Source organism: Pieris napi, chromosome 12, assembly GCF_905475465.1.
Source record: "Pieris napi chromosome 12, ilPieNapi1.2, whole genome shotgun sequence".
Lineage (NCBI taxonomy): Eukaryota > Metazoa > Arthropoda > Insecta > Lepidoptera > Pieridae > Pieris > Pieris napi.
The window spans coordinates 3,117,967-3,142,547 of record NC_062245.1 but is presented as its reverse complement, the minus strand read 5'-3'; the positions used below and the strand labels follow the sequence as shown (position 1 = coordinate 3,142,547).

The 24,581-nt window shown below is 31.8% G+C and overlaps 6 protein-coding genes across 9 annotated transcripts; 4 read left to right on the top strand and 2 right to left on the bottom strand.

Annotated features, from left to right (window-relative positions):
* Positions 1 to 98: 98 nt before the first annotated feature.
* Positions 99 to 6,670, top strand: LOC125054424 (L-threonine ammonia-lyase-like). 2 transcript variants are annotated; one of them, XM_047656310.1, is made up of 11 exons: positions 99 to 631; positions 1,962 to 2,075; positions 2,423 to 2,493; positions 2,942 to 3,038; positions 3,733 to 3,923; positions 4,441 to 4,603; positions 4,717 to 4,872; positions 5,012 to 5,154; positions 5,330 to 5,429; positions 5,950 to 6,078; positions 6,519 to 6,670. In XM_047656310.1, the coding sequence occupies exons 1-11, from the start codon at positions 512 to 514 to the stop codon at positions 6,660 to 6,662; spliced, it is 1,428 nt and encodes a 475-aa protein (XP_047512266.1). In that variant the 5' UTR covers positions 99 to 511; the 3' UTR covers positions 6,663 to 6,670. The 2 variants fall into 2 exon arrangements, with proteins under 2 accessions (XP_047512266.1, XP_047512267.1); XM_047656311.1 differs by lacking the exon at positions 4,717 to 4,872.
* Positions 6,671 to 6,770: 100 nt separating this feature from the next.
* LOC125054429 (L-threonine ammonia-lyase-like) lies at positions 6,771 to 11,663 on the top strand. Its single transcript, XM_047656316.1, has 10 exons — positions 6,771 to 6,911; positions 7,084 to 7,194; positions 7,263 to 7,333; positions 7,486 to 7,773; positions 8,867 to 9,029; positions 9,356 to 9,511; positions 10,175 to 10,311; positions 10,772 to 10,871; positions 11,155 to 11,280; positions 11,437 to 11,663. The coding sequence occupies exons 1-10, from the start codon at positions 6,897 to 6,899 to the stop codon at positions 11,590 to 11,592; spliced, it is 1,323 nt and encodes a 440-aa protein (XP_047512272.1). The 5' UTR covers positions 6,771 to 6,896; the 3' UTR covers positions 11,593 to 11,663.
* Positions 11,664 to 12,654: 991 nt separating this feature from the next.
* Positions 12,655 to 14,213, top strand: LOC125054430 (DNA repair protein XRCC3). Its single transcript, XM_047656317.1, has one exon. The coding sequence runs from the start codon at positions 13,287 to 13,289 to the stop codon at positions 14,202 to 14,204; it is 918 nt and encodes a 305-aa protein (XP_047512273.1). The 5' UTR covers positions 12,655 to 13,286; the 3' UTR covers positions 14,205 to 14,213.
* Positions 14,214 to 14,464: 251 nt separating this feature from the next.
* LOC125054431 (abscission/NoCut checkpoint regulator) lies at positions 14,465 to 16,446 on the top strand. 2 transcript variants are annotated; one of them, XM_047656320.1, is made up of 6 exons: positions 14,465 to 14,737; positions 15,067 to 15,153; positions 15,219 to 15,289; positions 15,356 to 15,605; positions 15,762 to 16,004; positions 16,170 to 16,446. In XM_047656320.1, exons 1-6 carry the CDS (start codon positions 14,729 to 14,731, stop codon positions 16,356 to 16,358), a joined length of 849 nt encoding a protein of 282 aa, XP_047512276.1. In that variant the 5' UTR covers positions 14,465 to 14,728; the 3' UTR covers positions 16,359 to 16,446. The 2 variants fall into 2 exon arrangements, with proteins under 2 accessions (XP_047512276.1, XP_047512275.1); XM_047656319.1 differs by lacking the exon at positions 14,465 to 14,737 and adding an exon at positions 14,751 to 14,934.
* LOC125054425 (CCA tRNA nucleotidyltransferase 1, mitochondrial) lies at positions 16,447 to 18,824 on the bottom strand. Of its 2 annotated transcripts, XM_047656312.1 has the most exons (7): positions 18,690 to 18,818; positions 18,495 to 18,600; positions 18,201 to 18,403; positions 17,829 to 18,112; positions 17,317 to 17,637; positions 17,025 to 17,238; positions 16,447 to 16,783 (listed from the first exon to the last, which is right to left on the bottom strand). In XM_047656312.1, exons 2-7 carry the CDS (start codon positions 18,537 to 18,539, stop codon positions 16,486 to 16,488), a joined length of 1,365 nt encoding a protein of 454 aa, XP_047512268.1. In that variant the 5' UTR covers positions 18,540 to 18,600; positions 18,690 to 18,818; the 3' UTR covers positions 16,447 to 16,485. The 2 variants fall into 2 exon arrangements, with proteins under 2 accessions (XP_047512268.1, XP_047512269.1); XM_047656313.1 differs by lacking the exon at positions 18,495 to 18,600 and having other exon boundaries at positions 18,690 to 18,824.
* A 2,819-nt stretch (positions 18,825 to 21,643) lies between these two features.
* LOC125054422 (signal recognition particle 54 kDa protein) lies at positions 21,644 to 24,577 on the bottom strand. Its single transcript, XM_047656308.1, has 7 exons — positions 24,294 to 24,577; positions 24,040 to 24,216; positions 23,707 to 23,936; positions 23,200 to 23,350; positions 22,833 to 22,981; positions 22,260 to 22,521; positions 21,644 to 22,174 (listed from the first exon to the last, which is right to left on the bottom strand). The coding sequence occupies exons 1-7, from the start codon at positions 24,369 to 24,371 to the stop codon at positions 21,716 to 21,718; spliced, it is 1,506 nt and encodes a 501-aa protein (XP_047512264.1). The 5' UTR covers positions 24,372 to 24,577; the 3' UTR covers positions 21,644 to 21,715.
* Positions 24,578 to 24,581: the final 4 nt, after the last annotated feature.

Below are 24,581 nucleotides of genomic sequence, written 5' to 3'. Positions count from 1 at the left end.
TCCGCTATAATTAAAAGGTATGATAGGAACCATATTTTACTTGACCTTGACCATGAACTTAAAGTAGTGCTTAGGACAAAATCACTTTGCGACATGCGTGACCTATTAACACCACACGAATATGTATGGAAATGGTGACGTGACAAAGAATGAGCTAATATCATTCTCATACCAATTCCTTTGCCAGTAGTGGGTCGTGTCCTGAAGTGATTGTCTTAAGCCCCTTACGTCAAAGTTAAAATCAAGCATTAAATTTGAATGTTTATATAATCTGTATTATTTATGTTAATCTTAGAATAAACAAAATTAACCCCTCTGTGCAACCCGATGTAGTCAACAATGTAGTGTGACAGTTAAGCTGTCGCAAGTGGTTCGTATAAATAAATAAATTGCAATAAAAATGTCTTAATTAAACAATAATTTATTATGAAAATCCATACACACATATAATAATATTATGGCTCTATAACAAATCAATCTACATATATTAAGTTAATTACATAATTCTACTATGGAAAAACTCCCTAAACTTAAATTTGAACAAGAACCGCTGAAAGAATCTTTAGGTGAAGCTCCCGCAGTATTGGCTAAAAGAAAACCTGTCTGTCCTACCCCTTGGTGTCCTACTTCAGTAAGTACTTATATACTAGCTTTAACTATATAATTGTCACTTAACATAGTGGTAACGGAATAGGTATATCATGTACGGCAGTATATCTGCGTGTGTAACTGATCATTCTTCTTGCAGGCATGCGACTTAGCCTACCGCCACTTTGTTGAGTAGACCATGTTGTATAATAATTTCTAACACCGTATTTAGATTACAAACAACAACAAAAGTAAAAATCTGCTAGGAGATGCACATCTTAAGGCCGATTTACATTATCTTAGTGTTTAGGAGAGTATTTTAGTACAACTTGAAAGGCATTGTTCTTTAGTGCTTTAGTGCGTTGCGAGTGAACGTTTACATTTCTTCCAGTAGAGTATCATTACAGCGCCACAATGAACGCGCAACGACGTCGGCAAATACGCTCTATTCTACGCAAAATACTAACTGTAGTTATGGAACAAATAGAAGACGAGATTTTATTCGAAATAAATAAACTTAATATAAATAATAAACAAAATAGCTTCTTTTAAGGCAGTGTATGCCGAATGCCTAGCCTGTTTGTTTTTGTATAAATTGTTTTTAACGTTCTACAAACATTCGTGAACAACATATTCAGACACAAATTTGATAGTTGTATCTTCCGACCATTTAGCCATCTTTAAAAATCAAAAAACACGCACGCGTTTCCCGGCACTTATGCACTCTCCTAAAGATTTTACTAAATTACGTGTTTACACACAACGAGGGAAGATCTCGGGGGGTGCGCGGGCGTGGGAATAAAAAGCGATTCTATTTTGATTCAACTTGAAGTAGAACCGTAATAAAGCAAGTAGCGTTTACATGTTTCAACTAAAGTACTATCCTAAAGCACTCTGCTAAACACTAAGATAATGAAAATCGGCCTTTACTGAAACTCTCCCGAAAATTAACTTCCAGACAAGCCATACAGAAATAAGAAGCTAAAAAAACAGTGAAAATAAAAATTACGTGTAACTTTTCTACTTTTGTAGGCACAGGCATAGGCATTGTATCATACTTTTTATGTGATATTTATTTGCTGGGGTATAAAATAATGCCACCTGTGGTTAATCGAATTATAGAAATGCATCATAAAGTACAAGATCGAATTAAAAAGAACTTATTTTAAATATCTCAAAAGAAACAAAGAGATTTTTATTTTTATATTCTACCTCCTAAAAGCATCGGGGTAAATCTCGTATTATCAGCGAAGTCAATTATCCGTAAATGTTTATAAAACAATATTTTTTTGACGAACGAAATAACAATTTTTATGATGATATACAAAGAAGTAATACAAAGTACTCGAAGTTTTAAAAGATTTTTTTTTCAGGAAGAACAAATAGATCCGTCTTGCGATCCTGATTTTCCAAAAACAATAACATATAAAGATATCTTAACTGCTTACCGTGCGATAAGTGAAGAAATACCAAGGACTCCTCTAGTGGTAAATTTAATATAACACGAAAATAAAGTTAGTTTATCTCAAACAATTTTATCAAAATAGGTTGAATAAAGAAACTATGAACAAACTTAACTGTTTTAGAACAATTACATAAATGTTTCGTTTTAAATTACTAATGTCAATGAACTTACCAGTCTATCGTTCCTAAGCTTAGTATTAATTTTTTTTAATAAAATGTATTTTGTTCATTTTAGAACGTTATCTTTTCTTTGAAGAGATAAATGAAAGTTTTTTACTTTAGAAAGTTTTAAGCTGTTACCTGAACACAATTGCAGCAAAAATAACTTCTTGCTAAATACACGTTATTTGTAAAATAAAATATATTTCAGCGATCAAAATGTTGTGCTAAATTTGATATGGAAATATTCTATAAAGTTGAGATATTTTATCAAACTGGCAGGTAAGTTTTTGTTATATTTTTTAATATTATTTTACAGAATAATATAAATAATAATATATTACATTTGTAAACCTCCGTGGTTTGTAGTATGAAACATTGGTATGGTCTTGTGTCTTGTCAGGAGCTCTGAAATGAAAATAAATCTTCAACTTGTTTAAAATTATTATTTATCGACTCGAAAGCGAAAAGATAGAAATAGGTGCTTAAAGTGTTTGCCGTTTGACGACGACGTATTACATGGCAACAAAATCATTTCGAGTTATTTTAAATAAGCGTAAAATAACTCGAAATAATTTTGTTGCCATGTAATTTGTGGACAAACCGCACCACAACAATTATCACACCTGCTTGGAATGGCTAATAGACCATCACTCTTAAATCCAACAATACCACATACAAACTGATAACTTACTTTTTATGTCATGCAATTAAAATTTCTTAATCACAGCTGTAATGAAAGAAAAGCGTTTTACGCGTTGTCCGTATTAAATGAGGACGAGAAATGTCATGGTGTTATCACAGCTTCTTTGGGCAATTGGGCGTTGGTAAAGTATTAGAACATATATTATTTAAAATACCATTATATAGTATATAATATATTTTTTATTACACAAACATTGAACCTATAATTAATCTCCTTGCACCGACTATTAACAGTAACACAACATAAAAAAGAAAACATGTTAAAATAATACAAAGAAGCAACCACAATTAATAACAAGTCATTTAGCAAAAAACAGACAAAACTACACATAATTCTTTTTAATTTTTATACAAATAATAGAATTGTTATAAGTTTTACTTATAACTACAGCAATCAAATTATTAGTAGGTTATTATTTTACCACTAATACATAATGATCGCAAATATGTCTTCATCTAATATTGAAAATTTAATTGTATAAGTTAGCTTTCTTTGCCTAATCAAAACGATATTGTTTTGCCGGAAATCGAATTTGCACCTCAAAGTTATATACCATGCCATAAAGTTGGCGACAATGCCGGCTAAACGGAAGCTCTACTGACTAAGATTTAATTTTTTTTTCTACTCTTTGAAGAATGCCTAGTTTGTAATGTATCAAATATATAATTTAAATTCTTGCAACGATCTGTGCATTCATCGTCAACTTTACCATACCGAGAACTGACAAGTTTCCAGTAGTAGTAGTAGCATCAAAATACAAAAATCATATCTGTTAAAATGTTAAATCATATTTCTCAAACGCTATTTATTTCCAGGCTTTGGCATTTTATGGTCAACGTTTAGGCATACCCGTGACTGTGGTTCTACCGTCAACGACACCAGTTTATGTTGTGGGAAAGTGTCATGAACTAGGTGCCTTTGTTGTGTCTTACGGAGAGACTCTGGATGATGCTAGGCGACAGGCATTTGTTATGCTTAAAAAGAGGGGACAAGTGTATATAAACGGGTATGGTTGTTTGGTCAAATTCTTCTTAATATTTGAGTTTCAATGGTATAGACCACAAGCCCATGAACAAAAAAATACCTGTGAAATGACCCAACGTGAATTACGTTTAGAAGGCTCTTACTATATCTGAAAATAACTTTGAGCACTATGCCGTCATTTCTGAGCGGTACATGTGAGTACGTGAGTGAATGGAATTTCTCAGGTACAAGTGAGGATTTTTTTTACATTTAAGTCGGTTCGATTCCCAGACGAGGCAAGTAATTTTTAGAAAATCTTTGAGTGCAGATTTACTAACTTTTAAAAATAACATAAAGCCTTCTTTTAGTAAAATACCCTATCTACGATATTTAATTATTTCTATCTATTTATGGACGTAAATAGGCAACCATGCTAAGTTTCTATGCCAGCTTCGACTGCTAAAAAGCATCTGTGCTGCGCATATAAATCTTTATTAACTTAATCAAATTAATACCAATTAATTTATTAAGTAGTATTTATTTTAGTATTAATTTAACAGATACGATAATCCCAACGTCATAGCTGCATCTGGTTCAATAGGGATCGAGATCTTGGAACAACTACCAGAGACCGATGCAATCATAGTACCTGTGGGTGGAGGCGGTCTTCTTGCTGGCATATCAGCCGCAGTTAAGCATATCAAACCAGGAATATTAGTATACGTAAGAATAATTTCTTCTTCTATCTGAGTTTTATTCCAATATTACTGCTTTGAACTCTCTAAACTATGGAATTGCTATTAAACTTAAATGCTAGAATTAATTAATTTGTCTAGGGTGTGCAAACAAAAACTTCAAGATCGTTCTTCAATGCCATGGAAAAGGGACGCCCGTACCAAACAGTTGTGACGCATAATTTAGCCACATCTTTAATAGTGCCCACGGCTGGATACAACGCTTTCCATACGGCAAGGGGCCTCATTGATAAAATGGTTTGCGGTGTCATTTTAAGTAACTTAAGTAATAGATAATGTATGTCTATGAACAGTGTTCTATTTTTAAAATTATGTCTATAACGAATGTCAAAAACTTGATAAAGATCAAAAGATTGACTCATAATATGTTTACTAGGTTTTAGTTAATGACGATTGCATATCACGCGCGATGCTACATTTGGTAGAAGAAGAAAAGCTTATAGTCGAAGGAGCAGGCGCAGCAAGCTTGGCTGCATTTATGTCAATGCCAAATATACTTCCAGAGTTAAAGAAGAAAACGTATGTTGTTAGGTTTTTCCTATTATTATTAAAAACAAAAAATAGCTTCTTTGTAAAAAAAATAATACATATCAGCCAGTATTTTTGGCCGTAAGGTTTGTTTTTTTTTATAAAAAGGTTAGTTTATATATAATATATATAACCAGCTTGTCAGTTTAGATTTTTGAAATTTCAGTGTTGTTTGCGTATTGACTGGTGGAAACATAGACACTTTGATCCTTCCTCGGTGTTTGGAAAGAGCGAAAATAATCGAAGGTCGAATTGTTAAATTGAGTGTGAGTTAAATATATCATATATATATATGTCATAAAAGTGCTCCAGTGAATTTTAAGTTTGAGACATATTATTTTCATGTGACTACGTTGGTAGTTGTTAAAGCACGAAAAATTATAAAGTATACATATAATGCATCCGTAAAACATATAGTTTTTGTAGCGCTAAATAGTATTTTGAACAGTGTTGGCCTAGTGGCTTCGGAGTGCGTCTCTCATCCCTGAGGTCGTAGGTTCGATTCCCGGCTGTGCACCAATGGACTTTCTTTCTATGTGCGCATTTAACATTCGTTCGAACGGTGAAGGAATACATCGTGAGGAAACCGGCATACCTTGGACCCAAAAAGTCGACGGCGTGAGTCAGACACAGGAGGCTGATCACCTACTTGCCTATTAGATTAACAAATGATCATGAAACAGACCTTAAAAGGTTGTAGCGCCACTGATTTTGAATAGTATTTGGTGAATTTTAAAATATTTAGTACAGAATTAATCAATTTAACGTACTTAAATATTTTTTTAGGTACGTTTAAGTCTCGATGAGCCATGGGAACACCTTAAGGTGCTCAGTATGATAGCTAATGTTGGTGCAAATGTTATTCAATACCTATCTGAGAAACCATTACTCGACGACGATTTCGATAAAAGTTATGTCAGTATTTCTATAATTCAGAGTTTTGATAATTCACCAGTTATAATAGAAACGGTTTTCTATTTCTCTCCATGAAAACACAATCTGTACATAATATCTTCTATCTCTCTGTCTATAAACAGTAGTAATAACGCTGGCTCTCTTATATTTTTAAGTAATTAATGTCTTTTGATAATCTGCCTTAAAAAGTTATTTACAAACTTGCAATTTTTTTTTATGAGACTTTATCTTGCAATCAGTCAGCTAGACTATGAGCAGATGTGTTGAGAGCTGTTAGGCGTTTAGAGCAAAATCTCCATGGAGACTGCTCCTAATCTGCCTTAAATAGATAAAAAATGTCATTATTTTTAAAGTCAACGCGAGCTGGTTACTATTCGACTATAATTTGAAGGAAATTAGGATAGAGCACCCTAATGCATCAACCAATTCAATTATTTCAGCTAAAAGTACTCTGTGAAACCCGTGATATTGGACATGCATGTACACTCAAGAGAGTAATGGAGCGTCTTTTTCCAAATAAATGTCAATTTTATGAAGAGCCGTACTGTCCGGTCCCTATTTGCGCATGTTTTCCTCGATGTTAGATAGGTACATCCTTATTGGGAAATTCAAAAATGGAATCCAACAGCTATTTAGTAGCTGCAAGTCTTTTAAAGACATCATAAAGAACTCTATGAATAAAATAGAAACCGGAAAAAGTTTAAATTAGAAATATAAAATGTCACAACTGACAGATTTTCATTATTACTTTACAAAATAATTCGAAATTTTTACAAAATTCTCAATGGATTAACAACTAAAAATAGTCTTACACAAACATGACCCGACGATATGTAAGTAACTAAATAAAAATATGTATTTCTACGGCTATATATCTTATATGTGAAGCGAAATCTAATATTATTGTTACGCAATTAATATCTCACGAAAGCCATTTCTATTCTCCGGTTTTTAATAAATTAAACTCAAGTTAAATGTTATTAAACGTAGTCATTTAAATTGCAGGAAGACTTTGATGAGTTCTGCGATCCAGACAATCCAATAACTATTACATATAATGATGCACTGGATGCAATGCAAAGAATTAGAAAATATATGCCAGAAACGCCGTACGCGGTATGTGTGTAGTGTTTTTTTAAGTTTACAAATAAAATAAAAAAGTATAATAAAATTTTTTTTCGTAGATATCACACAAACAGAATGATTTCTCTATGAATTTATTTTACAAGTTGGAAACTCTACATAGAACGGGAAGGTAAGGAAATGTTTTACAGCTACAGAAATATGACAGAAATTTAATCCGGGTTTTAAGGCACAAACTTTGTAAATCGATGTGACAAAAACGTGTAAACTACTTATGTACTTAATTCTTAATTATAATTTTTTTTTTCATATTTTCTTTGACAGTTTTAAAGAAAGAGGGGCATTGAATTCACTAGAAATGCTTGCCCTGGATAAGAGAAAAATTGGAATCGTTGTTGCGTCGTTGGGAAATCAAGCAATCGGGCTCTGTTATTATGCAAAAAAACTTGGTATACCTGTTACCGTCGTAATGCCTATCGGCGTGGCAATTAATAAATTACAACAGTGTCATAACCTTGGCGCAAAAATTGTAGTACAGGGTGGAAATCTTACTGAGAGTCAACGTTTGGCACGAGCCATTGCAAGGGAAAAGGGCTTGACTTATATAAATGGGTATGCTGTTTTTCAATATATCTTATATATAAAATTCTCGTGTTGTTCACACAATGTTCGTTCCCATACTCCTCCGAATCGGCTCGATCGATTCTTATGATTTTTTTTTTATGTATATTCATTAAGTCTGAGAATATGCTACTATCTATCTTTCAAACCCCTAAGTGATAAGCGTGTCCACCCCAAAAATTGATTTTTTATTTTTTTATTTTTTAGAATTTTTATTTTTTTATGATACATCATACAACCCCTAATTTGAAAATCTACTACCTACCCCTCTACGATCAAAGCCTATTTTTTATATTGTACTTAGTCATTTTTGTTGAACTAAAAAAAAATTCCTACAAATATGGCTATTTTATTATAGGGTCAGCTAGTTTATTATAGAAAAATGCAATCGGGCACGCTCTGTTGTCATACCGCTGTCCATGCTGATCTGTGAAATCTTTGCCGGTTTTTAAATATTGATATGGCTTCTTTTTCGAAGTGCCCTAATTAGTCCAATTAGTTCAAAAAAATAAATCTGTATATATGTATTCGGTCGAATGCACTTTGGGAATGAAAAAAAAACCATAGTTATCAACGATCCGGTATTAATCCGAAAACACAAATTCAAATTCAAAAATCATTTATTCACGTAGGTAACACAATGTACACTTGTGATTCGTCATTAAAGAAATAAATATTAATGCTTCTAATTTTACATTTACTGCCAGTTCTCAAATCAAGGGCGTAGAACGGAAGAGATAAGATAGATATTTAAAGTTGATTTTGTTATACAAGTTATGGTATAATTTATGTTTTAGTTCTCTGTACGGAAATACAACCATTGTGGAATTTGAGCAGCAGAGCTAAATTACTTTTTTTCACAACTGTTACTTCATTATAGTTCGACTAATAATGTTACTTTACATGAAATAATTAAAGTATAAAATTTTATGGGTAAATGAAATGACGCGAAGCAAATAATAATTTTAGTTGAACCTCTCTGAAGTCAATTCACGATACTTATTATCACATTCGTAATTTTAATTGGCAATTAGTACACATTTTCTGGTCTGGATTTTTTCCATGTGTTACCTCTTTATTTTAGTCGCGACCATCCTCATATTCTGTCTGGATATGGTACAGTGGCTTTAGAGATTCTGGATCAAATTCCGAACGTGGATGCCATTCTGGCACCAGTTGGAAGTGGCGGTCTCGTGGCTGCTGTCGCAGCTGTTGTTAAATACGTGAAGCCCGATTGCCTAGTTTACGTAAGGATATTTATAATATTAATATTTCTCAATATTTTTGTTTTTGAGTATATTATTGTACCGTGACGCAAATTGTTTTACGTTGGCTTTGAGTCTAAGTACTGGTCTAAGATCCCGATATACAACGACCTTCACCGAGATGCTTATTTAATGAAACGTATTTTATATTTAATTTAATATGTCAATAAATATAATCCATATGGGTTGCCTAGCAAATTTCAGTCCAGAGTATTTTAAGAGTTTTGACTTATTCTTAAATGAAGCAGCAATACTGTGCATGTCTAGTAATGATGAATGATAAGAATTTTATATCAATGGAATTGCAGGGTGTACAATCAGAAAAGGTTCCCACATTCTTCAAGTCGCTGGAAATGGGGGAACGAACGAACCTTCCGTGGCAAAGTTCTGCAGCCGACTCGATTGCCATGCCCAGTGTGGGAATAAATGCGTTTCATACAGCTAAGCCATTACTCGATAAAATGGTAATGATTTTATCAAACAAAATTACATTTGTATAAAATAAATTTATGTTTTCGATACGCAATAGCAGTAGGTTCGCGAATGCATATCTTTTTATAGAACAGGGGGCAAACGGGTAGGAGGTTCCAGATGTTAAGTGATAGGCCGCCTGTGGACATAGCCAGAAGGCTCACAAGTGCGATGCTGGCCTTTTAAGAATTGGTTCGCACTCATGGTAGGTATATATCTAAGGATAGTATTAATTTATTAGCAATGATTTGGTGTCTACAGTAGATAAAAACATCTAATTAAATTCTAATTATGTAGTGTGTAGTTTAATCGTGATTGGTCAAACAGAAACACTAAGTTGGTTGAAAGATTGTCACGTGTGTGACTTAAGTCTTAACGTTGTTTGTTCAATCTTCATATTCCTACTATTTTTATATTGTATTTACCAGTAAGCAAAGGGATTGCTTAAATAATATTAAAGAATATTTTTCATAAAATGTTGATTTTTGTTGATGTTTACATTAGTTCCCAGATTTTTTGAGATTACCTATAGATTGTTGAATGTTTGGAATTTTCAAGATGTCATGACCTCGTGTATCAACACGTCAAATTATCACTACACCAACTAGCTATATTGTTTAATAAAAACATTTTTACTTATACATATTATTTTTAAGTTGTTGGTGAATGAGGATTGGATTACGAGGTCAGTGCTGCATCTAGTGGAAGTTGAAAGATTGGTAGTCGAAGGTGCCGCTGCTTGCACTCTGGCTGCAATTTTGGGTAATCTCGTGCCTGAATTGAAGACAAAGAAGTACGAATTTAACACATTTTTAATTAAAACACATTATGAAACGTGAACTAAATTTACAGTACAGTTTCGTTACCATGGTTACCATTTTTTATATCAAACACCGTAACATTAATCCACAGTTTATAATATGTTCACATTTCTTTTTCCTGTGTTCTAATTCGGAATAATGTTCTATGATTATGATAATACCTACTTCAGAATTGACGTAAACACACCATTGGCGGTTTCCCATGCTAGTTAGGATAAACAGCAAGTTTTATTTTTTTGTTTTATATATATACATATAATATGTTTACTACTTTTGGGCGTTAACCTTTGTTTGCACCTTACTTGGTGGTAGGGTAAATCATGCCTGCCTGAAAAATGCTAATGTTAATTGAATATTTTTAAGAGAAGACTTATTTAATGAACATTACCATTATAGTGTAACGACATAATTGTTCATTGTAATGCATTGCAGCGTCGTATGCATTTTAAGCGGAGGTAACATGGACGCTGTATTGATGAGCCGATGTTTGGACAGGGGACTTGCGGCTGAGGGTAGACTGATTAAGTTTAAAGTAGGTTTATTCAGTATAACTATTAAACAAATCGCTAAATTGTAGCTTTGAAGTTTGTGATAAAATTATCCCTTAGTATGTCCCTCTCAAACTGGCAATACATTTAAAAATAATAATTTGCTTGTCCACAGTCCAATTATAGCATAATACGGATATATAAGATATGGATTCCCTGTACTTCACACATCTGTCGTGCATACAGGACATTTTAATATCGATAATAAGATCTTAAACGACTGCATTTTTATAGTACATATTTATAGAACAGGTAATGTAATTATAGGTTTATATCAAGGATTCCTCAAAGGAATTTGAGAGACTCCTGCGGCTTTTGGCAAGCGGAGGATACAATGTCAAGAGGCAATTCCAAGACCGTGTATGGGTAGAAAATGAAATTTATAGGGTACAGGTAAAAAGCATCAAAGTTTCCCATTAAAAATAGGACTTAAGATCATTATTTTATCGAAATAAGGAATTGAACAATCATTTTTAACAGGCGTTTGACGTTTTCACTCAACACGTTATAATATCAACAAGAACTAATAATATAATTTCACTGTTGCAGGTGAAACTAGTGTGTGAAGCGAGACACTTAGAACACGCTCTTGAATTGAAAAGAATAATGGAACGCGAATATGGTCCCACGTCGGCAGTTTTCGAAACGGAACCATTCAATGAAAAATATATTTGCCCATGCTATGTCAGAAAGTGTTGCAATTGATTATAAAGAACGACAAATTTACTTATTATAAAACTTCAAACACTTTTGAAATATATTTCTTAAGAAATCAATGTACTGTGTTTATTTAAAATGAAGAATCAAAATTTAAAAAAGAAAACAAAATTCTTTACTTCATACCATATAGAAACTAAAATTATACATAATGTAATTAAGTAAATACTTGTGCCAGAGGACTAAGAAAAAAGAATAATTTTGAACATACAATATATTACCACTTTGAAAAAATTTGGGTAAAATTACAACATCAATTATATGTACCTATGATAAAATTGTAACATTTAAAAACCAATTTTCATAACTTTTCTATACAGAAACAACAATGGTTGTATTTGAAATTAAAGCAGTGCAACATTATTTGAAAGAATTAGGTCTACTGAATAATGTTGTCCATGAATGTTGCCATTTTAACATCCCTTTTGCTCAATCCATTTACATCATGAGAAGACAGTGTTACCTGAGAAAAAAGATATACTTCTTAGCTCTTGACACCAACAATCAAATCAAAATCTCTGTAAATTATTAAAAAAAAACATGTTCTATTATGTGTACTGATGTTATTTAGGTTATTGTGATAAGTTAGACTAGAATAGAACCTTACCAAATAAAAAATGTAAATGAAAACATAACATTCAAAAAAATTAAGTGTACATACCTGAACTTTGTTGTAAACATTAAACCATTCAGGATGGTGATCAATTTTCTCAGCTAACAATGCAACTCTAGTCATGAAACTAAAAGCCTCATTAAAGTTTTTAAATTGAAATTCCTTCTCAATTGCATCTCTATTACTTTGAACTTTCCATCCTGCTGACAACAGAGGGGCAAGTTGGGTATCACGGTCCTCCTGACTTAATTTATCTGCCTAAAACACATAACTTCACATGTCTGAGAACAACACTTGAAATTTAATTTATTATATTTAATATTCTAGCTTAACTGTAATTAGTAAATAAATCATTTTATGTGTATAAATCATAGAAAAACGTTTAATAAATTGTTAGGATAGACGCACTCATAATAATATGAAAAATTTTAGTTAAAATTCTTATTACTAACCATTTTCCTTATATTAGAAGTGGGCGGAGCAACACTTGATATACCGGCGCAACAAGTAACTCGACTGGCAATGGCATTGATCGGTTTCGGAACGTACGCGCTTTGTACAGCTTGGGGGTGAAAGTGTATCGCTACGTAACGACTTACATTAAATCTTCGACCTCGAAATAAAAACATTATTTAAAGACTGGTGAAGTATTACCTACTTCTTTTTATTTTCATCAACTTTTAATATTGTAACCAATGTAATGGTGCAAGTGAGGCGGGTAATTCTTAAACTTTTTAATGGTTATGATTAGCTTTGATGATTATTGTTTTGCTTTTGTTTGTAATTTTAGTCATTGAGAAAGCTTGTTGATTTTAGCGGTAAATGGTAATGTAAAAATTATCAATGAATATTGAATAAACTGTTTATATTATATGATAGCAGTTTTGACAATTGACATCTGAATACTGCTGAATACTTGCAAGTTGCAAGAGATTCTTTTAAAAGTTTCCAACCAGAGTAAAAAATAAATTGGAAAATTTTGAATATCTATTTAGTTGTAGGTTTTCTTTTGCTTTAGAATTTGTACTTGAAATATCAATTTATAAGCGTATAATAACACCAAATTACGATGGTAAACTTAAAGAATATTATGACCCCCAAGATGTACGATGTTATAGAAGCAGCAGGAATCTGTACTGTAAAAGAAATAATAAATCTTTCCACGTGGGACATACAAAAATTAACAAATATGAAAGAAGAAGACATAGGCATTCTCAAAAATTTAGTCGCTAAGTATTTTTGTCCTGAAATTGTAACAGCTGAAAAATTAGAGAAAGAAAGGCACATTAAAACAGGATGCGCAGGCTTCGATGATATATTAAATGGTGGATTTCGAGTTGGCACACTGAGTGAAATATATGGTGAAAGTGGTGCAGGCAAAACACAACTAGTATTGCAAATAGCAGCACAATGTGGAAAAGATGGATCTATATACATTTGCACTGAAGACGCATTTCCAGTAAAACGTTTTAATCAACTACTAGAACATCACATTCATCAGACATCTTATAGCGAACATCGAGAGAAAATATTTATTGAACACATAACAGAGAGTCAGGATCTTTTATCATGTGTCCGCGTACGATTACCAAAATTACTAGAACAAAAAAAAGTTTCAGTCATAATCGTTGATTCTATAGCAGCACCTTTTCGAGTTGATGTTACCAATTATGTTCACCGAGCAGAGGAGTTAAGAGAACTAGGTATATTATTGATAAATATCGCACAAAAATATGGTCTAGCAGTCATTGTCATCAATCAAGTTACATCTTCTTTTGACGAATTCGATAATGTCTTACCCTCTTTAGGGCTTGCATGGTCAAACATAGTAACGTACAGGTGCATGTTAAAACGAAAGGGGTTAGAGGTAAACACAAATAATTTTAATAATGTAAATGTTCGTGAATTGATTGTTGTATTTGGTCCTGATTTACAGAATAAAAATTGTAAATTTATTATTGATTCTAGCGGCATTAAAACTATATAATATATTAAATACTGTGTTTATTTTATTTTCAATAACAATAATTCTTTAACTGATATGCATATTTTTAATTTTTATTATAACACTTCCTCCAAAGTTTCGGTACATCACAAATAAGATATTGTAAGTTTAGGTCTTTTTTGTAGTTTTTATATATTTAAACTTATTAATTATATTTATACGCATTATGATTGTGCACAATTATGTGGTTCACATCTGTGCCTTATTCGTGTGGCTATAAAAAAGAGATTCGAGACACTTTTATCCCGATTCCAAGTCAAATTTCTAACAAATAACAATATTACTGGTGTCAGTGTGTACATATCTTCCCATTTATTTAATATTTTACGTTCAAAACGCAATACTAAAAATATGTTTTGTAGCAAACATTTTAAATCTTGCTATATCTTCTATTGTATAACCAATTATACAGTCGTAATTGGGTTGTATAGTCCAACATTAAAATTAAGTTAAATTATTATTACTTTTTAAGGGCAGGTTTTCTTACATACCCTACATTAAGATTAATGCTAAAGGTAATTTCGAATGGTCAATTGGCAACACTGATGATTGATTATTTGTATTCTGTAAAATTGAGTATATAATAAATATTTATTAATATTTAGAACTATTGCGTTAAGAAAGGGTTGAAGTTGACTAAAGTTTAATTCCTGATATATAAAAAATGTCATGTAATACTTGTTGTAAGACTTTTTCAATGATACGAAAAGAGGTAACAAATGCCTTACTTGTTAAAGACACAATCTATACCTATATATTTTTGTGTTATAGTGATTATATTTTTGTGATTTTTTTCTTAACTTAAGAATTGATAACATGTTAAGAATCTTAACATTATTTCCAGAAAGGATGTCCGGGCTGTGGTTTTAGCTATTGCTCAAAATGTCTAAACTACAAAATATTTTTACCAAAACTTAATTCTGAAGCTAAGGTAAGTTATACTAATGCTTTCATTCTAAATTATGTGTTAACAATAAATTTAAAAATATGTTTAAGGTCTGTGGCAAATGCAAAAACACTTTAAATTCTAATCATAAAGTAATAGAGCCACCGGCTGCCTATTTTAAGTAAGTATAATTGCATGTTTAGCAGTTCTTTACAAAACAATTAGTAATATTATCTTCATTTCACAGACGAATTGAAAATCCAAATGTTGTAATAGGCCAAGAAATGGATGTTAATAAAAATGATCCAGTTGAGGAAGAAATTAGAAAGAGACTACTAAAGCTCAAGGAAGAAAAACTTAACTCATCAGAGTGTTCTGATAAAGATATTGCAGAACGCCTAAAAAAATTAAAAGATATTCCTTCCACTTCCCAGGCACAGATTGAACAAAGATTAGCTAATATTAAAGAAGTCCCAATAGAATCAATTCAGAGTAAGGTAATTCATATTAACATCATTAAGGTATTTCTTTTATGTTTAAATGGCTTCTGACTCTTAAGATTAAGTGATTTTTTTTTTACACTATAAAGTAGATTAGTAGTAAGGTTTTATAAAGAGATTTTTATATAATTATTTTAAAATATAATGTTGTAGCCAGTTTTACCAACACCAGATTTAAGAACAGAAGAAGAACAAGCTAATGACTTACTTATACAATATATGGCTCATGCAAGTATGGATAAAAAATATGAAGATGAATTTAAAAGCAAAATTAATGATATTGAAGGGAGACTTTACAAGCTGAAAGGTCAACAGACTGCTTCTTACAGTATTTCAAGGACTGATATGGTTTTGATGGAATCAGAAGATGAATTGATTAGAAAAATCATAGACAAGGTGAATATAGTATTTATTTAACATTTTATGCCTGTGACCTAGGGAGTAGGGACTAGAGATTACTAGTAGAGTGTATTTAATAATAAGTTTCAAATTACTATACCATCAGTTGATAAGATTAGGTAAGACCTGTTACATATCTTAATGTATATTTAAATGTTTTAGGCCAAGGTTGAGTCCGATGATGAAGTTGCAAGCCCTATAAACAATGAATTGCCATTTTGTGAAATTTGTAATGAAGATGCAGTAATGAGATGTTTGGGTTGCAAGTATTTATTTTGTAAACTATGTTTCATGGAACACAAGGATGATGATGATGGTTGTGATAAGTATGAGAAATATACAGCCCCATAAAAGTTTTAAGAATTATTTTTAAAAGGATTTTTTATTATTTGTTCTATTGTATATTGTATTAAATGTTCCGTTAATTAAATAAATGCACTATGTTTTAAATAAATAATTTAATGTTGTATTAAATGTTTCATTTTTTACAGTCTTCTATAAGACTTGGAATAAGTTTAACCAAATCATCACAATTGTGTTTGTACTCATTATCTATCCAAATATTCTTCAATTTTTCAATTATTTTTCCATACATTTTGCCTGGTGGAACTCCGTTATCTTTTAATGTTTTTCCATTAACTGGAAATATTGGTACTTGCCATTGCTCAAAATGTTTTAAAAGATCTTTATCTCCTCTATATTTGAGTACTTCCTTAACATATTCAATGGCATTTCTTTGCTTAATTTTTGTATTTATAACTAATTTTTCATAAGGCCTGTGGAATACATTTAATATTAGTAGTTTAATGTAGGATAGCAGTTTGTAACAACTGTGACATTATGCATTTACTGTAAATCTATAGACAATCAATATTCTCAGGTAGCAAACAGGTCGGGTAAGCTTAGGAGGCTCATGCATGCATGCTGCATTGTCATATTGACAGCAGATCATTCAAACATAATGGAATGTATTTAATATTTATAACAGATTTGTTCCAAAAAAGTACAAATACTTACATTAAAGGTCGTGTAGATTCTTTATCATCTCTATGTTCTACAATAAAATATGCCATATCCCTCTCGAAACTTGAAAATTTTAGTCTACTATTCAATAGTGTGACATCATCAATATCATTCATCAAAGAAGCTAAATAACTCATTGGATGTAAGGCTAAATGCCCACTACGTTTAAGTAACCTATCTAATGAATCCATGTTTGGATGTGGAATACCTGAAAGATAAAATTATTAAAATATATTGTTTGACTTTCTGTCAATGTGAATGTGAAATAAGTATGTTCAATGCTCACCAATGTATTTACCAACACCGACATTTAACATTGTCTGTAATAGACTTCCAGCAAAATTTCCCTCAAGTGTCTTTTTAAGCTCCATCCAAATCCGCTCCCCAGAGACATTTTGAAGACCCTCAACATTTTTTTCTATAACTTCCAGAGTATTTTTTTCATGATTATTGGGTTCTTCTGCTATTCTACCATAGAACCGAAAATAGCGCATAATTCTCAAAAAATCTTCCTTTATTCGTATATCTGGATCTCCAACAAATGCTATTCTTCTTTTCTTTAGATCATCAAATCCATAAAAGTAGTCATACACAGAGCCATCAAAGCCTATAACATTAATCAATAATCACTTTACAATATAATGAATGGTAAATTTAAATTTGGGTCTAGACAAATTGAATATATATAGATTAACTCAGTATACAAGCTATTTATAAGATGAATACAGATATTTATTGATTATAAACTCCTTAGTTTATTATACTTGTATAATATCCTAATATTGTAAATAAAATTACCTAAAAACATAGAGTTAATAGTAAGATCTCGACGATTAGCATCCAATTTCCAATCTTTAGTGAATTCAACCTCTGCATGACGTCCATCTGTTACCATATCTATTCTTAGAGTTGTCACTTCAAAATGTTCTTTGTCATTTATCCTTGGGGTAATTGTACCATGTTTTTCTCCACTCAAATTTATCATTCTAATATTTTCTTTTGTAAACATTTCTTTCATTTGATCAGGTGTTGCTGTTGTAGCAAAATCTAAATCTTTTGCTTTTTGTCCCATCAGGAGATCCCTATAATTAAAAATTATTATATGAGATTTTTTTCACTAATATGAGGTTTACCTATCCAGTAAATTAATATAAAATTAGCAATGATTACCTTACAGCACCTCCAGCTATCCGAATCTCATAATCATATTTATCAAATACAGATTTCAAATCCAGAACCTCTTTATTAAAAATGCTCTTAAATTCTGGAGAGTCCAATTTAATAACTACTGGATTTTGCCGACACTTAAGATTCTCATCCATTCTGGACTTTCTTCGTTTGAGGATTGGTCTTTTTAAATTATTATATGAACTCTACAATCACAATATAAAAGTTAAGCAATATGATATAAAATTGCACATAGTCGATAGGAAATAGGCCGCTAAATAATGAAAGAAAACTTACATTTTGATGAAATAATCTACTTATAACAGTAAATATGATTTTCATGTTTATGGTTACTTTTAAGGTATAAATAAATCATTAAAGTTTCACATATACCAGTCCAAACCTTAAATATAATTATTAATTTAAAAATACAAATATTAAAACGCAACCATATTTCTGTATATAATAAAAAATTTAATAGTTATACTGTACCTGTTTTGTTATTAAATCACATTTCAATTTTCAGTTTCAAATTTCAATTTTCGATCATCAATGCACAGATGACTGATGATTTAGAAATATGTCACTAGTTATCTATGATCACAGATTATGTAAGATTATACAAATAAAAAAATATTATGTTGTTTGGCAGTAGTTCTCTACTTATTTTTTCCTTTACTTATTAGATTAAAGTGGTTACGAGCCTTGTGGTGGCCCGAGAGTTAAAGACAATGGAGTTCGGCAAACTTCGTATTTACAAGTTGGATGGAATAAATTGGATACCATGGTAATACCAGATGACTTGTTCGCCATCTGGTATGAATGGCCTGATGGATATTGTGGAGGGAAGTACAGAAGAGAATTCTTAAGATAGATAGTTTCGGAGATATTTAAAGAAGAATGGGGAAAGGAACTTCTTTAAATTTGTAAAATATTTGATACTCTGCTTGAGGTATTCCTCATGTGTTTTTCATTCAGATGTTGAATGTTAGTAAGTATCTAAAAATCAAGGGACCGTTGAGAATTTGACTAGTCAGTTACCCAAGTGGCCACGAGAGTGCTAATAAACGCCCATGAAAGTCTAGGAAACGGCAATGGACAAGCTTGGACAACAAGGCAGCTACGCCCTGTCTGATCTGAGTATTTAGCGTTGAGTTAAACCCTGTTGATAAATATAAGGCAATTTTACGACCAAACAAATTTGCCCATTTGCTCTTTTGACTGTTGCTGCGAATGGTGATTAAGAGATTTATATGAAACAACCTGAAGGCTAGAATGATTTGAACCTGGAACTTGGAAGACTATATTTGTTGAAAAAGAGTCTTTATGGATTGAAACACAACAAAATTCTTTTATTCCAACATCTCGGATGTTGTGTTGATTTCTTGAAAGAACGTGGTTTCAAAGTGCAGCCAATCCATGTTTGTTTAAGCAAGAGATAGATGAGAAAAAATATAGTCGTAGTCTATATTCTATACGTGGACGATAGCCTTGCAATCCGATGCGATGCGTACGACACAAGGGAGGTCACGGCCCACGGGGACTCCCCGATTTTATCGAACGAGAGAGCCAAAACAATTAAGCAATCATTTAAATTTAAATCGTCAGTGTGTGCAAGGTGCGCACTTTGTGTGTTACTGATTGTTTTAACGATGAGAGATAGGAATCAACATAACAAGAAAAGAAAACAAAATGTGTCTTTTTCTTACTCTTCGAATCCCTGCACCGGTTTTGATGTGGCGGATAGTGACTTGACCGTTTTATTTAATACAAGTAAATGTTGCCGGAGGTCATGGGTTCGATTCTCACAAGGAGCAATGAAAAAGAAATTAGTGTTTATGTATAACATATATTTATTTAACAAAAAAGGATATAAGTAGTTTTTATGCGTCATTTAAGCAAGTCACTTGTCTAGTACTCATAATACTAGCCCTGCTTAGTTTTAGACTAGTTGGCGGAGTTTGATTATCAAAAAATATTTATTTATTTCATTTATATAACATCACTATTCATAGAAAGATAAATCTAAACTGACTTCAGACAAATAGATACTATTCATACTGGTACTCATGCGAGAAATATTATGTCATTGCTTATCTATCTTTAAGTTAAGATGATGCCACCCAAGTTTCGTCCGTTCCTGTCCCTGATACGCCATTGTCAACGCCAAGACAACTATCGTCACTAATACCAACTTTTTCCAAAGATGATCCTGAACACTGGCCAAAAGTTTAAGGTACTTCTTTGATCCAGCATTGAATAGAAAATCCCATTAAACAGTATAGTATTCCGTGACTCTTCGGGAAGAAATTTTGCTGGTAATTATTAGGGGCATTTAGAAAACGATGAAATGTATTAGAATGGCTGCTGTATTCAGTTTCCAATAATGCCCTTTATTGCAAGCTATTCAAATCAAAAGTAAAAAATAAATTCTGCGAGGGAATTAGTGATATAATATTAACAAACTAGCTTTGTATTGCAGCAGACATGAGAAAAGTTCTACTCATTTCAATACTTATAAAAATGGACAGATTTGTGCCACGCTATTAAAAATGAAAACACTATTCAAATCCAAAATGAAATAATTTACATACTCGGTATAGTCCATTGAAATGTTACATGGGCTGAACATTTGTAACGACGCAATTTTATTTATGGGACATGTACGGGGAGTCAATACAAGCTTAAACCCAAGTTTGTGGGGTTGGCGCCCTTTTGCGCCGGCCGCCATCTTGGAAAACGGGGTGAAAACATGTTTTTGGCTATATCTCCTAAACTATCCATCGTACAAAAAAATTGTAAAGACATATTTTGTAGCAAATTGCTTTGCATACAATTATGTCTGTGTGACTTCTTATCATAAATCCAAAATTCCAAAAATTTATAAGTGAAAAAAATTACTGAAAATTTCTTTTTTTGCTTAATAACTTTTTTGCTTTTGATTTTATCAAAAATTTATGTTTGAACAATTTTGTAGAGGATCTCTTTCTGAAGATTTTCCTCTATTTTTTATTTTAATTTCGTTACTTTGAAACGCTGCAAAGTTTTTCGGGTTCGTCAATGCTCATGACAAGCCGGTCAAAACAACATTTTTACTTAACTTTTATAATCTCTCGTTTATTTTAAACAAATTTTCGAACGAACCCCGAAATCAACTAAAATAGTTTCTGAGAATTTAATGGTCAAACATACATACATACATACACATGAATTGAGCCCTCAGGCTTTAGGGCTTAATAGACACATTTAAATGTTATATTTATTGAAATATCTTCATTTCATGCAGCCCAAATTGATACCTTATTTTGAAATCAATTGATACCTTATTTGACAAACATGTTGTATTAATCAAAATGAAAGTAGCTTTGTTGTAAATATTATTTTTCTAGAAATTATTATTTTCAAATTTACGTAATTTGCTTGGTAATGTTATTAAAAAAACACAATTATTTTAACATTAAATAATTATTACCATGAAAACAATGTTGGGAAATGTTACAGATACCTTAAAATAACTGTCACTTTCCACCCATTAAGTTGTTCATGCCACTTGAGCCCTGTTGCAATTGTCTCATCATGTTATGCAGCCCAGACATTCCCCCCATCTGTTGTAAAATACGTGGATCCATCATTTTTGCCATCTGCTGATTCAGTTTCGCCATTTGAGTTTGGTTTACATTCTTCGCCATATCACCACCTTTAAATAGTCCCTTAATACCACCCATCTTCTTTACTACAGCTGCAAATTTAGTGTATTGTGCTATTAAATCCTTAACATCTCGTTCGGTGACACCTGACCCTTGAGCTACACGAGTTATACGGGTGGGTTGTTTTGAGAAAAGTTTTGCTCCATCACGATGATCTAGTTCACCTTCATTCATTGAGTCCATTATGGTCATTAAACGTTTGAGTTTCGCCATTGACTCTTGTTCACTACCTTTGGACATTAGATCTTGTGAGAATCCTGGTATCATGCCCTGAAATAAATGAAAAGAGTAATATATAGATAGTCATTTCTCTGTACTCCGAGTGCATAATATAAGGAATATAAAAAATTCTAACCATTATTTGTGAAAAGGGTCCCATTTTCATTATATTTTGGAACTGTTCATACATAGCTCTTAATGTGAACTGCCCATGTTTAAGTTTTTCTAGAAGATCATCATTGTCATCAAGTTTTAATTCATTTACTTTGTCCAGTAGCCCTTCAATATCCCCCATACCCAATAGTTTGTTAATGAAGGGTTTAGTTTTAAAAGGTTCTAGGTCATCAATATGTTCTCCTGTACCTATGAAAATTATAGGACTCTCTGTTGCAGCCACTCTGAAATAAAAAGTAATTTGATTAACTCATACAATAATATAACCTTTTTATAGAATTGTGCCCTTACTCTTAAATCAACAAAGGTAATTTATGTTTTACTATTTATGAGCTAGTAGTATTAGAAACTGACTTTGATAAGGTTAATACTGCTAATAGTGTTGATAATTGTAATTAGTTTAAATTCCATCATGGGTAAGTTTCCTCCATTTACTTCCAATGATTTCTGTTTTTGGTTTGGTGCAGCCACTTAACTCATACAATTAATAACTTATTTGTTAATCTGATTCTCTGTAATCTGAAAATTTACTTACGCTGAGAGGGCACCACCACCTTTTGCGTGACCATCTAACTTTGTAATAATAACAGAACCAATGTCAACTTTTTCTTTGAAAGCTTTAGCTTGGGCTTCACAAGCCTGACCGATTGTTGCATCCATCACAAATATAATATTATCTGGTTTCTACAAGACAATAAAGATAATATTACAACAAAATTACAACTATGGATGACATAATATATGAATATTGTTAGTCAAAATAATGCTTCCAGATTTTTTTTATGATCCTCACACACATTGTTTATTATAGTGCACATAAAGAGAAAAATTTGTTTTTGCACAGCTGGGGTTTCAAAACCCAACCTCAGAGTTAAGAGATGCCAAACCAACCAATAACTTACAATAGCATTTGCAACAGCCAACATTTCCTCAAACAATGACTCTTCCTGTTTATGCCTTCCACTAGTGTCCACAATAATCATTTCGAATCCTTCCTTCTTGAACATGTCAACTCCAGTTGATGCAATCACTACTGGATCAACTTCTGTGTAACTGAAAAAAAAAATTAGATGTGTCTAGAAAAACTTAAATCTAAAAGAGGCTGTTAGGCCTTAGGACACTTACAGCTTTGACAGTCATCCAATCTATTTATGTGTATATTATAATCACAGCTTCTGACCTTGATGCACTGTACAAGCAAACTATAATTTTTGAGTTTTTAAAGCCTTTAATTATCTTACAATACTTTGGTCTTTTGTTGAGCTAACTACTCCTAATTTTTTCAGATACATTTAAAACAGTTTCTATTTATAATACTAAAATTTACTAAGGAACATGCTAAAGCATTGGAGTAAACAATAAAAAGTACATACTGAACTTTAACCATGTTAATAAAACAAACTACAGACCTTCCATAAAATGGTATTCTTGCTTTAGTACAATTCTGCTTAACTTGATCATAAGCACCAGCTCTGAATGTATCAGCACAAACAAGACATGATTTCCAATTTTTTCTCAAGTAATGATATGCTAATTTTGTACATGTTGTTGTTTTACCAGACCCTTGCAAACCAACAAACATTATTATATTTGGCTTGCCTTTGACAGGTTGATACGGTTTTACTCCAGGATCCACTAACTGTAAATAACTGCTATTTAATATAACTTAGTCACTCTAACTCTAAACTCAAAAGTTACATTATAGTATAATTTTATTGTTGCAATATGGTACTTATTAATACCTTAACTAGCTCTTTAAATACTGCTGACTGTATCATCCGTCTCTTGTTAAGACCCCCTGCCATTTCATCAAAGTCAATAACAGCACGGACATTTTCACGTAAGTTTTTTACTAGACGAATATTAACATCAGCTTCTAAGAGTGCAGCGCAAATCTGCTTTAGCATAGAATTCAAAACCTGCAAGGAAAATTGTATTTATTTAAGTAAAAGTAGAGATAATAAAAATAAAAACATTTATAAACTCTAAAGTGTACCTCTTCATTGATGATGGTTGCTCTACTAAGGGACTGCAAAGCAGTAGTTATTTTACGACCTAAGTCTGCGAGAACCATTGTGAATACAAATTTTTCAAATTTTCTTAATTTTATACGATAGTTTTGCACTTATAAAGCATATAGAAATTTATAAGTTTTTGATTACATTTCATTTCTCTATATTAAATTTTACTAACTTCTAAGCAGGTTATCGAAATTATTTAATGAAAGTAAAATTAAAAACAGTCACCACGTCCACCACGTATAATTCTTTTTGACAGTTAACCC

Coding starts and splice junctions, on each gene's coding strand:
- LOC125054422 (XM_047656308.1), bottom strand. CDS start 24,371: ATGGTTCTCGCAGACTTAGGTCGTAAAATAACTACTGCTTTGCAGTCC. Junction 24,217..24,293: donor CAACCATCATCAATGAAGAG/GTACACTTTAGA, acceptor TTTTCCTTGCAG/GTTTTGAATTCTATGCTAAA. Junction 23,351..23,706: donor AGAATACCATTTTATGGAAG/GTCTGTAGTTTG, acceptor TTTTTTTTTCAG/TTACACAGAAGTTGATCCAG.
- LOC125054425 (XM_047656312.1), bottom strand. CDS start 18,539: ATGAAAATCATATTTACTGTTATAAGTAGATTATTTCATCAAAAT. Junction 18,404..18,494: donor GTAGATTATTTCATCAAAAT/GTAAGTTTTCTT, acceptor TTGTGATTGTAG/AGTTCATATAATAATTTAAA. Junction 17,638..17,828: donor TATTAACTCTATGTTTTTAG/GTAATTTTATTT, acceptor TTAATGTTATAG/GCTTTGATGGCTCTGTGTAT.
- LOC125054424 (XM_047656310.1), top strand. CDS start 512: ATGGAAAAACTCCCTAAACTTAAATTTGAACAAGAACCGCTGAAAGAA. Junction 2,494..2,941: donor ATATTTTATCAAACTGGCAG/GTAAGTTTTTGT, acceptor TCTTAATCACAG/CTGTAATGAAAGAAAAGCGT. Junction 3,039..3,732: donor CTTTGGGCAATTGGGCGTTG/GTAAAGTATTAG, acceptor ATTTATTTCCAG/GCTTTGGCATTTTATGGTCA.
- LOC125054431 (XM_047656319.1), top strand. CDS start 14,887: ATGTCATGTAATACTTGTTGTAAGACTTTTTCAATGATACGAAAAGAG. Junction 15,290..15,355: donor CCACCGGCTGCCTATTTTAA/GTAAGTATAATT, acceptor TTCATTTCACAG/ACGAATTGAAAATCCAAATG. Junction 15,606..15,761: donor TAGAATCAATTCAGAGTAAG/GTAATTCATATT, acceptor ATAATGTTGTAG/CCAGTTTTACCAACACCAGA.
- LOC125054430 (XM_047656317.1), top strand. CDS start 13,287: ATGGTAAACTTAAAGAATATTATGACCCCCAAGATGTACGATGTTATA.
- LOC125054429 (XM_047656316.1), top strand. Junction 7,774..8,866: donor GGCTTGACTTATATAAATGG/GTATGCTGTTTT, acceptor TCTTTATTTTAG/TCGCGACCATCCTCATATTC. Junction 10,312..10,771: donor CCTGAATTGAAGACAAAGAA/GTACGAATTTAA, acceptor AATGCATTGCAG/CGTCGTATGCATTTTAAGCG.